We start from the raw sequence: 12,689 nt of genomic DNA, 5'->3' as shown, positions 1-12,689 counted from the left end.
TAAGTGATTATATAAATATGGCACTCTTCTTTTCTATTTCTCTTTTAATCCTAACAGCGTTGTTTGGTTTAGATATCAGCTTTCAAAATGTACACGGGCACAATTGCTCCTTCTGTTGTGGGTTTGATAAAGTGCCAAGAAGAGTGTAACTGCAATAAGGGAACTGTGGCAAACATCTGTTGTGAGCATCAGTTCCCATACTCTCTCCCCCCCCCTTCTTCCCTCTCACACCCTCTAACTCTCTCTCTCTCTCTCTCTCCGTTTCTCCTTCTGTCCGCTCCATCTGTGTACCCAGCATGCATTGGCTTGGGCAGCAGCGCAAGTCGTTGCCACTGCCGTTTAGCCAGAGCTAACTGACTGATCTGGGCAGAGATGGGATGTGAGCGGCACTGCGACGTGAACTAGGTCGCTGTAACAGCATGTTCCCGAATGTTGATTTACAAGTTGTAAATCTGTGCTTGGACGCAAACACCACAAGGTGGGGTAGTGGAATTTGTCATGGCGAGTCCAAGTGTTTTAGTTGGCAGTTAAATAAATATGTTAATCCTTGATAATGCATCTTGTTTTGTCATGTGTACAACGGGAGGAGATGCTTATACAAATGAACAACAAATAATATGTCAAGTCAGGCTAAAATACTTTAAGACTAAGTCAGTGAGTTATTCATATTCTCACATTTAATGGACTTGGGAGCTTTTTTCATAACAAAACGTTTCATAATAAACAGAGAGGACAATCAGGGAGGCTGTGGAGGAGAAGGGAGTGGGGTGTCCTGATGTCATCCTCCCCTGCGGGGGGGGGGGGGGTCGCCTTCGTATTCAGAGCTTTTCAGCACACACTCAGGGCTGTGCTGCATCCACCTCTCTGCTTTCGTCCCTCCCTCCCTCCCACTCATCATCTCCCTACGCTCTGGCATCCAGCTCTGGTATGAAGTCATCGGAGCGGTCTTTGGGTCTGACCCCCCCTCGGGCTTGTTCCAGGCTCCACACCAAAACCCACGACCCCTTTATAGGCTTTGTGGAGAGGCAGGGAGGGGCACGGAGAACTGGGGGGGGGAGAGAAAGGAAAAGAGCAGATGAAAAATGGTGGAAAAAAAGTGTTGTTTTTGGAGACTAGCATGTGTGATTGTGTTGTTATTATCATCGGAGTGTGTCTCTTGTGCCCACCTGAATGCAATTCTTTCTGGTTTCGGTTTTCCTTCTCTTCTCAGTAGTCTGCATTTGCCCCGGTTTGAAGTCTCATGTAGCTTTGTTGTTATTGAAAGTTGGAAATGAGTTTCTGGAAATACAAGTTTCAAAATGAATTCTTCGGCTTCGACGCTAAGTAATCGAATGACCCGTATGCTTCCCCTGGATCGAGCTGGAGATTGAATGAAAGATGGGTTGGCGAGAAAGCGCTCGAAGGAGATGAATTAATGGAAGATGGATCTCCACATTGTTGACATAGAAGAAATACTGGAGAATTTGCTGGCTTTTCTTTCCGTGTTTATGTGGTGCATGTATACGAGGAAAATGGATAATAAACTGTATGTCAGTTCAGAATGTTACACTAACTGAGTATGTGATTGTCATTTCGATAAGTACTAGCTTGATTGCCATCGACCTCCATTATACAGTCCTTTTAGTCCCTATGGAGATGCTTTAGATAAATAATCCCAGTGGAAACGCACACAAGGCAGCCATGTAATGTCTGTTATGTGTGCATTACAATTCATCTGACAGCGCTCTTTGCAAATCCCATTTCCAGTTAGTGCCTCCTGCCCCATGCTCATGCATAAGTCAATGTGTGTTTAACATTCAAATCATGCGTGGAGTACGTGACGTGTCACACTGTGGGAGACAGTTGTTTTTATTCCTGTTGCAGTGCAGCATTCACTTTGAGTCGGCACGATTATTCATGTATGCACATCAGACCAAGGCCAAGGCTTTAGCGGCGCTTTGCGTGCGGGAATGAATGGGACCTTAACGAAGCGCCGCGATCGCTGCTGTCACTGCTGCACGTCACAAAAACAGAACAGAAACAAAACAGTGAAACAGATGGATGGATGGATGGATTCTAAATGGGATTGTTGCATGTGAACCCTCTGATCTCAAACATTTTGCAAGGCATGCAAACATTTAACATGGTTAAATCATGTAACAACGAGCACGCACATAAAGTGATAGACCTCCCGTTCTCCTCGTGGCTTGGCTGTAATGTTAATGTGGAGGCGGGGACTAAGAAAGCTGAGTGACAGGGAGATGTGGAGTGTTTATTAAAAAATGGCAAGCGTCTCGTGTGACAGACTAGCCTCAGATCTCACTGTTGTACATCATGTTTGTCTTGTTACTTGCTGCTTCATGCAATTTTTATCACATACGGAGAGATGGAAAATGAAAAAGTAATACACTATACCGGGGGAGGGTAGAGTTTTCTGAAATCTATTAGCAGTTGAAAGAGCCCCGAACTACATAATTGCATCTTCACTCAAGGTTCATTTACTCTATCGATAAGTTTTACTCACATTTTTTCCCCAGTCAAGTCTTACTCAATGTAAGGTCTCCATAAGCTTCTGCTGGGGTGGTATTATATTTGTTCTAAAATCCCCGGCTTAATTCCTAAATCCCTCTGTTACAGTGAATCTGGCGTTGTGTGCACAGTCTGGCAAATGGAGGAACATTAGAATTTGAAAGTCAAACATTGTTTAGTTTGAGGCAAACAGAACTCTGTGATTTACATTTCTGTCAGGCTTAGATTGGCAAACCCTGAGTACACACCTCTGCCCCTGCCTGTCTGTTTGAGGTTGACTTTATGGGGATGAGTGATCTGCTGCACTGAAAGCTAGAGTCTCTTGAGAGCCGGCGCTAGAAGAACTAATGAGTGGATGAGGTTGGAGAAGCCAGGGGATCACATGTACTCTATAGGACGTTGCCCTGACATGGATATGTGTCTATGTGTTTGCATATATTGCCGTTGAACATTTTCCCCCGAAATCTTGGCAGCTAGTTTTTGGTCTCAAGGCTAAAATAGATTGTTAACCTTGCAATGATATGAGCTTTTAAATGAAGAATGATAAACAGGAAGTTTGGCTTTAACATAGAATTCTGACCGGGAAATTAGTTTCTATAATGCAGATGATTTAAATAAAAAACAGGAAAGACTTTGTGCCTTTAGGTGACAAGTGACAGCCATACTTGAAAACGGCTATATAATTTGATTGACTTCATAATAGCTCTACAATGACGGATCTAAATGGGTTTTTCTTTCAAACTCTCAGCTTAATTCATCTTTACAGTTGGTTTTTGATCTCCATGAGGCCTCGCTCTCGCCTCCTCACTCTTCCCATTTTAAATTACCTTTTTTTCCCCCATCAAGCTGACTAATGTTCCTCTGACCTTACCAAAAGAAGAAAAAAAAAAAGGTTCTCAGTCATCTGTGTGCAATTGATTTTGGAGCCACTGTCATCAGCTTTTTCCTGTCATCTTGTGAAAACAGCAGAATACTCCGCTCTGCGTTCTGATCTCTCTCTTTCTACTCTAATTGCATAACTCTGATTAAAACAAGATATCGGTGCCGGCGACCGACATGCCTGCACAGTTTCCACGGGCGCTCTGTAAGATATTCAGGAACTTTTCTCCATATGCTGAGACAGTAGTTATCAAGACTTTCTTCACAAACTACAATATTTATTACTACTACGCCGCGCTCTGGTTAGCCCCGACATTAGATTTGGATGGAAACGGATACTTCCTCACCTTACATCTGTTTTCATGCATTAATAAACGGGGATCCTTTGCAGAAGGAATCAGGTTTCAGCCACTGTGGCATGAAGTGAGAAATGCTCTCAGCTAGGTCAGCAGGAACAACATCAGAGTCCTTATGTTGAACATCAACTTGGTTAAACAATAAGGATAAATCTTCATGTATGGCTCATGGCCAGACATTGTACAACATGCTGCCACATTAGCACAAAGAGCTTCTTCCACTATACAATTGCATATTTGTATGAAGTGGAATGACCTTGTGTTGCAGCTCAACAAGCATAGTATTTTTGTAAGGCAAAGGTGGATGGTGCTTTGGATTAAATGCTGTTACAAAAACCTCCCCCGCTTCCACACAAAGACACACATACAGATGCACGCACACACACACACACACACACACACACACACACACACACACACACACACACACACACACACACACACACACACACACACACACACCACACTCCCCTAGGGTTTTTTCTCTGCAAAGGGGCAAATCCAGATTACAGAGCTTCTCTAAGAGAAGGAGATCAAACTGGCTTTAGGAAAGATGGGGGAAGGTGCTTTTTACTGACAGTAAAATGCATATGGTTAGAAATCATTTAATGGCCAAATAAAACTATTTTGATATTATAACTGTCTGCACAGGGCCTCCATTTAACACTTTGTACTCTACAAGACAGATGGTAATATTGATAATTTAGAGGATCATGGCTTGTAATGACGATCATTGAGAGGGCAAATAGGACAAACATTTTAGGTGGAATTCATCATGCATTCTGCAGTCTGCATGCAGTTAACATACAACCAGCAGGTCTGAGTGATCCCATATTGAGCCGAGTGGGGCAGTGACTGTGAGCACCGCAAAGGCATCAAGGACATTTCAGAGTTGGGCAGCAGTTACGTGGTGGCTCTGCTGCAAGCGCGGGGCCTGGAGGATTAGTGTCCAATCAGAGTGGATTTGATGTTTACTGACAGCACATGGGACTTAGCTGAGAGAACTGTATTTCATTTGTATTCAATGAAGCCGGCTCCCTGTCGGGCCTCCCCTCCCCGCGCTGAGAATCTGGATACTGAAACCTGTTGACGACAGTGAATCATCATCAGCAGCTTCAGGTAGGTGACTCTTGAGGAAAGGGTGAGGGGTTTGTGGGGGGGTGGACTCTTGGTCATTGCCATCATCATATCATCATCATCATCATCATCATCATCGCCAAATACGCTTGTATCTGGTTCATACATGACGTCACAGTGGGAAGTGGAATTAAACAGGCTTTATTTGGTTGTAATCCCTCATAGCAATCGACGGAGCGAGTAAAACGTCCCAGAGAGGGGAAGAGATAAATCCGACTGGATTAGTACAAGCCCTTGCCCATCCCAACCTATAACCCAGCCTATCCACTCCTTTCATTTTTTGTCTTTTTTTTCCCAGCGTTTGGTGGCCGTCTAAAGCAGGCGTCCTGCTACCACGTCTTTCATGGATTAGCTGTGCTACCTTTGCGTTGTACTGTGTTTGTGTAGGTTAGGGGTGATGTGTTTGCGTGTGGTGTCCTCTTTCCTCGCGCACAACAAGGCAGCATGACCAGAGATTAATTATTCAAGAACGGACAGCCAAAAGGGGGGAGTCACCTGATAGCCCGGACTTACAATAATACAACCCGATAGCAGGTGAGACGGTAGACACAGCTTCATCTTCCTTTCTGCATGTTCTCCACTTCCCTCTCTCCGTTCCATTTTTGGGTGTTACAGTGAAGACTTGAAAGACAACTTTCACGAACGCAGCTAGAAGCGGAACGTTATCTTCTGTTTTGTGCTTTTTTTTCTTTTTTTCTTCTTCTTATCCTCCGTAATCAGTTTCTCTACTTTTTCCTTTTTTGCCAATGCTTGTCCCTAACAAACAGTTGAGTCTTGGTCGCTCCCACAGTTGGGACACATTAGGGGGGAATGAGGGTCAGTGGGACAGGTCTGAGAGTGTCTACGAGCAGCAGGCAAGAGTAGCCGGCCGGCGGAGCTCTCTGTCATACGGAGAGGGAGGAGGGTGGTACGAACCTCCACCAGGAGTGCGTCCCCCTGACCTGGATTTGAAACGCGACCCGTATTCCTACCAAGACTCTCTGTACGGACAGGTTTACGCAGAGCGACAGGATCCACGGGGGCCGAGGAAGGGTTCTGTGCCTGATCTTAACCATTACGAACGAGCACCCATGGCTCATCGAGGATCCATTTCGCATCAGGATTACTATCCCCATGACCCGGCCATGACTCCTCGCCCACCCGAGGGTTTTTACCGGCCGGAACACCAGCCTCCGCCGCCTCACCCCCACCCGCTCAGTAGGTCAGGCTCTCATTTTGGGATGGCACCTGGGGCTCGTGCTGTGTGGGATCAAGGTCAGGGAGGAAGAGCGGGACCTGGAGCACCTGCATCGCCTCTACCTCCTCCCCCTCCCCCTCCGACCGCTCATGAGTTGAGTAGAGGTTATAGGGAGCCTGGCGCTATAACTGCTGCCAAAATGACGTCAGATGGCCAACAGCGCATACCCTCTCGGGAGCCATCTCCTTCACACTATGGTATGGAGCATGCATCTCCTCGGTATGCCAGTGAGCCTCCACCCATGACCGGTCAGTCCGTCTATACTGATGTTAATGGTCGCCCATTGGATGCACAGCAGCAGGCTGCTACCTGTCTAGTAGTAGATCCTGCCAGTCAAAGTATGATTATGAGGCAAGAGACCGCCTCACCCTACACCGTCCAACAACAGCAGCAATTACAGCAGCAACAACAAATACAGCAGCAACAGTTGCAACAGCAACATGTACATCAGCAGCAGTTACAGCAACAGCAACTTCAGCAACAACAAATACAGCAGCAACAACTTCAACAGCAACAATTACAACAGCAACAGCTTCAGCAACAGCAGTTGCAGCAACAGCAACTTCAGCAAGAACAGTTGCAGCAGCATCTGCAACAGCAACAGCCCCTGCCACCCCCACCTAGCATGCCTTCCTCTGACCCTAACCTTTCTGCGATGGCTCCACTTGCCCCTCCACCTGCAACAGTGCAGACCGCAGCAGTTGCTCCAATTGCACCTGCTCTTGCGCAGGCGGCCCAAACAGTCCCTCCTCCACCAGTCACTCCACTTCCTGGTCCTCTTCCCCCCACTGCCCCACAGACGCCTTTGCCTGTGGACCACAAGAAGACAGTTGACCCTGAGTTTGTTGCCCTACTGCGGAATGAAGGCCTCTCCGAGAGCACCATCTCCTCACTTATCCAACAGGGATTTGACTCCACTAGCATGCTGGCTGTTATGGAGGAGAATGATGTCCGCACCGTTGCCCCCAACCTCGGCCAGGCTCGTGTACTGTCTCGCTTGGTCCACAACTGCAAGCGGCCCGCCGAGGCTCAGCCAGCCCCCTCCCAACCTCAAACACCCATGAGAGGCCGCTCCAATAGCTTTAGCCATCGCTCAGACATCTACCATCACCAACAGCAGCATCAATCAACGCACCCCTCACAGGCTTTGACCTTGGACCCCCAAATGATGCACCCACAGACCCCTGGGGCCATGCAGACCATCTCCCCAAGGATGGGAGATGTAATGGGTAGGAGGCCCAACAGTGCCCCCTCTCAGCACCTCCTGGAAGCCTCTGGAGGCTACCCAGGCCAACCACCTCGCTCCCCAGGGTCATACGCTGGAGCACTTATGCCTGTTCAATCAAGACCCATGTCAGCCTACTCTTCTGGGGTGACAATGTCAGGGATGCCCATGCATGGTATGCAGATGATGCCACAGCAAATGACTGGGTCAATGCCTGCTATACAAGGGTCTATGCACTCAATGCAAGGTATGCCACAGCAGATGCCGTTGTCCATGCCAGCTTTAACACAGCCACCACAACAGGTCCCCAAAGCATATTCTACCAATTACACAGTGCCTATGGAGCTGATGAAGAGGGACAGGAACTTAATGCCATTGTCACCCATGCACAGTCCTCACCACAGTCCTCAGATGATGCGTAAGGGTGGGGGACCTGCACCAGACAATGCTCTTGTCCCTATGGGACCACCAGGCCAAGGTGCCCAGGCTGTTAACCAGAAACTAAGTCGACGCACGGGTCCACCAGTCATCGTGTCCACTATGGCTTCACCAGATACAAGTAAATCCTTTTTTTTTTTCTCCTTTCCATCCTTATCATCTGTTACTTGTCCAATTTATTTTTGGTCTTGCTTTCCCTTGTCTGTTTCACATACTCTTAAAAGCTACAATTGACAAATTGATTTGTCCTAGAGCTCTTCATTTTTTTTTTTTTTTTTTTGCTTTATTCCTCTCACTGCTTTGAATAGCTCCACAAAGCACAGCTGCTGCATTGTTAAGAGTCATATCATGCCTTCACAATTTGGTTGACATTTCTAAGAGCCATTCAGTATACTGAAGGCAAGAACTTGAGTGTTGGGTTGCTTTAAAAATATCAAGGCACCAGAAATGTTCTTTTACCCTCCATTGTGATGAATCTTTGGTGTGCATACCATCTCTGTCAAATCTGTGTTTGTTTGGGTGTTTTGTTGTATTCTGTTTTTTGGGGAAACCATCATTCAGCTGAGGGGCTTGTGATGGTGTAATGCATGATGCGTGACCATAAGAAAGCCAAAACACATGAGTGTTAAGTGAGCATTTTTTGTAAATAGTTTTTTATCTTTCTGGTCAGTGCTGTCATGTGTTCGTTCTCATTACAATAGATAAATGGTGTGTCTTTTTTTTCTCATCTAATCCGGTGGAGTGAAATCTCAATTGCTATCTCTTTTCCAAAACTGTTGTCAGGATTATGATTAATACCGTAAAAGGATAACTTTTGCTCCGTCGTTCTGGCAGTCCATTCCCTGTCCTACTTTTGGTTTCTACATTTGCAACGATCCTTAAACGATACTTGAATCCCGCTTTCTTGTCTGCTTATCGCTGTGAGAGCCAGATTTGTCAGACTTCCATATACTTTGTGTCAAATCCTTTATTATTTCAGTAATCTCATGTGGTTCTTTTGTCAGAATGACATATCGCCCCATCAAATACAACACAAAACAGCATTGATGAGGCGCAGTGTGGAGGGTATGGGAGGATCAGCTGTCGGCGCCCTTTCGGATACCTTTTTAAATTTTAACAACTCCACACTGTCTTCATGTTACAGTCTGTCAGTCGCTGTCTTTATGTGTGAACAGTTCAAATCAAGACTTCTATCATCAGAAAAGTCAGATATTGTGTGCAGCAGGGTTGACAGTGTCCTGGCGTTTGTGCGTGTGCATGAGTTAACAATATGTGTGACTGAATTTGGCACAGTCTCCTGGCGAAGATATTTTTCTCATTTAGCTCCCATTGAATGCCCTTGGTGAGTAATGGAGCAAAATCAAAAGCTCAGGCCACATTTACAATCATATAATCTGCTTCAGCTATACAGTTTTCATAAAGTTGCATAACGGTGATTGCAGGATTAGTTCTATGGAGCTCTTTAGCTGTGGTATCATTGTAACTGCAGCTGTTTTTGATGAAGTCCTTTCTGCTCTGTCACGCACCATCTCTTAACAGCTCCCCAAGCTCTTGTTGTAGTAAACATGGATGTTTTATTATAATATGATAATAAGGTGGGTGCATTAGAGTAGCCTGGAAAGTCTTAACAGGTAGTTGGGATACACAGACTTGTATCAGTCCTGCTGTTGTCAAGGTGTACTACAGACCTGACTGTTGAGTTAGAGGCAAACTTTTCATTTAATTGTGTTTTTTCCAGCTGTTTTTATTTATTTTGATCTGTGTCCCCAATTCATGTTTTAATTCCAGTCGGAAATGAAACAAATTCAGTCAATGAATGCGTCATTATTGTGTTATCACCTCAATAATTTACCCATATCAGATTAAAGCTTCATTCAGCATAATAAAATGATTTTCTTTTCACATCCATGGCCTGATAAAAGTATATTTCAGACATTTTGGGCAATAAGGACTGATTTCTCCATCAACACCTGCTCACCAGAGGCTGACTAGAAGCATCACTGGACGGATAAAATCGAATTACAGTGCTGATGGCCGATGTGTGATTGTGTGTAATTTTCTCTGTGCAGGTTGTAATGAGAACAGAGAGGAGGGCTTTAATCCTTCAGATCCTCCATTTCCACTACTGCACTAATCCACAGATATTCTCATTTTGTTCCTGGCTCTCTGCTAGACTATGAACTACATCACATTGCCAGAAGGTTGAAATGGACAAAAACAGGGGCCAAGGCAGACTGGGAACACATGATTTCTCCCTCTTGTCTCTCAGATATTTTGACCCGAAGAGAGCAGATATTAAAAGATCCCCATTGCTTAACTGTCAAAACAGACTGCTGCTCTTAGCACAGGCGGACACATGCTTTTGAAAGGATTTCTTCAAGTCTGCCACATACACATACATCTCATTGTTGGTACACACACAGTCAGCAGAGTAGACCTCATTTGCATGTGGCTGACATTTGTTGCTTTGGTAATTTCATCTGTTAATGGACACAGCCGCAAAGCTGCTCTGAAAGCATATTCCTAAATTGTATGTTGCTAGGCAACGTTGGTTATGGTGGTAATCGTAGGCAGATTTGCTTCTGGTTAAAGGGTCGGTCCACTGTCAGAAAACACTGCATATTTACATGTTACTTCTTTTATAACAAGATGCCTGGCTGAGCTAATGCATCAAGGGGAAAGTATTAATTAATCTTATTTATTCTTTTTATGGGTGATAAATAAAAAATAAAAGCACTTTTGTTGCATATTTTTAAAGGAATTATGCATCTTAGACCCAACATAATATTGTTTAACCTTTCAGTTAAAACTTGGTTTTGAAATGTATAAAATTATATTGGATCAATAAAATTTTGCATCTCTTAAAATCCAGTTTGTTATGAACTCCTGATACTCTGAAAGCATCAGAGTATTTATTATTTAGGGCAGTAAGTTGCACCCACAACCAGAAAGAATTTCTCTCTGAATTTACAGCCCCTGTGTAAATACAGATGGCATGCCCCTCCTCAGTATATGATGCTTTGTTGAATACCCTTGAGCAAGACCCCGCCTTTATATGACTAACTAGGCCTCCCCATCCCCCACTCCGGCATAATCACCGTATATGTTTCTGTGGGACTTCCACTCTTTCACCTCCACCCTGCGGAGTGTGTTGGCTTCCTTCCGTGGTCTCTTGCCAGGCGACCTGATGCCAGCTCAGGTCAGTTCGGATCTGCATGACACACTAGCTGCAATTTTTTTCCTCCTTGCTTAGGCCTAGTGTGATGATGGGGGAGGGTTTGGGCTGTGTTAGTTCTGGAGATGGCAGATTATGTTTTAACTGGGTCCAGGTCAAAGCTTCCGGCAGTTGTTACACAGAGTGAGGGATTAAGCAAGAGGGGGGGGGGAAGACAGTCCAGCTAGTAATAGATGATGATTACTTGCAAGGTGGGGGAGGGGAAACAGGGCGTTGACAGCTGTCAGTCAACCTTGGACTCTCAATGGAGAGGAGGCTGGCTGTCAACGTGGTTTTTAGACTTTGAGGGTCAAGCTTTGACCTTAATCTGGGCTGACAGGCAAAGGTTGTTTTTGTTGCGCTGCTGGTCACTCTGGTTTTATGGTTTTTACTTCTGAACTGAGCATGGCTTACCACTGCTTCAACCTTTAGTAATGCAGCTATTAGATTAAATTGGGGACTTTTCCAGCGACTAAGGATTGACAAAGACATTATAGTAATCGTGCCTTTGAAAAATGTTAAGCCTCTTCTGTTTCAGTCTGTGAAAGTAAAATTAAAAAAGTAAGTAAAAGTACTTTTGACTTGGTGGAGTACTTCCAAGGTTAGGGAGTTTGAACTATTTTGGTTGAATCTTTTGTACAAAAGATGAGCAACTGTGTCAGAACATATTTGGTGGTTTGATTAAAAAAACAAAACAAAGTAACAAGCTTGTGTAAAACAAAATGTAGAGGTGAGAACAATTTTTGGAAACATGATAATGCATTAAGCAGAATTTAAACAAGTAATTCTCTCATTCTGGGTCAATTTTGTATGAATTGATTGACCACGGTGCAGTATTTGGTTCCCGAGTGCAATGGCGGCACAGGCTTATGGGTGTCATAGTATCTATAGCAAAACCAAATTTAAGAAGTTTGGATAATCAAAGCTGTCCATCACATAAACCTGTCTTTACAGCTACAGCACCAGCCCCCATCAAGCTGTGGAAAATTCCACTGATACACTTTATACTCTGTTTGCACTGCCAAAACAAATGTTTACACTGCACTGTTTGCACAAATTTTAAATTTTAAATACTTACCTGCTGTACATAGTTTTCATTACTTTTATTTATTTTTATCTCGTATATTGTTGTTATTGTTTGTTGTTCGCTGTTGCTGGCTGGCTGAGGGCTACCAAACGGAATTTCGTTGTATCACTACAATGACAATAAAAACCTCTTTATCTTTATCTTTAATTATCAAGCATACTGCTATGTTTCTATGTTGAGAAACATTGGCGATATCCTATTCTCCCACATCACAAACTCTATACAGCCCGTGTGTGTTGTTTGTATTTGTGTCTGTATGTTGGCAGGTGTGCTGTCTGTTATGGCACAGTGCAGATTTCCTCTCCCCTCCAGATGTTTCACTTAATATCAGGCAGTGATTGCCTTTTCCCCTCATGAGTGAATACAGTCTGTGGTCACATTCACAGGATTTGATCTATACAAATCTTAATTACAAATGTTCTCTTTTTCTCTTTTTCTTTGTATAAATTGATTCCAGTGTCTCTTTGTCTCCCCTCCCTTAGTAAATTAATCTTTGTAGGAGACTATTTTTGCTTTGACACTCTCCTAACTCAAGAGAGTAGAGGGGGGTTGAGGTAATGGGAGAAATATGTCTCTAAACAAACGTCATACCCAGCTCAGCACATTCA

General features: G+C 44.3%; 1 protein-coding gene across 3 annotated transcripts in view; it reads left to right on the top strand.

Moving 5' to 3' along the window:
* Positions 1-12,689, top strand: part of ctbp2a (C-terminal binding protein 2a) — a 62,612-nt gene that overhangs the window by 23,739 nt on the left and 26,184 nt on the right. Inside the window, exon 1 of one of the 3 annotated variants that reach the window (XM_054599802.1) lies at positions 5,627-7,901. The exons of the other annotated variants lie outside the window; for them this stretch is intronic. Coding sequence (XP_054455777.1) covers positions 5,627-7,901 — 2,275 coding nt within the window. Of the gene's footprint in view, positions 1-5,626; positions 7,902-12,689 lie in introns of those variants that run through there. 3 annotated transcript variants of the gene reach the window in all.

Source organism: Anoplopoma fimbria, chromosome 6 (genome assembly GCF_027596085.1).
Source record: "Anoplopoma fimbria isolate UVic2021 breed Golden Eagle Sablefish chromosome 6, Afim_UVic_2022, whole genome shotgun sequence".
NCBI lineage: Eukaryota > Metazoa > Chordata > Actinopteri > Perciformes > Anoplopomatidae > Anoplopoma > Anoplopoma fimbria.
This window is presented reverse-complemented; position numbering and strand designations above follow the sequence as displayed.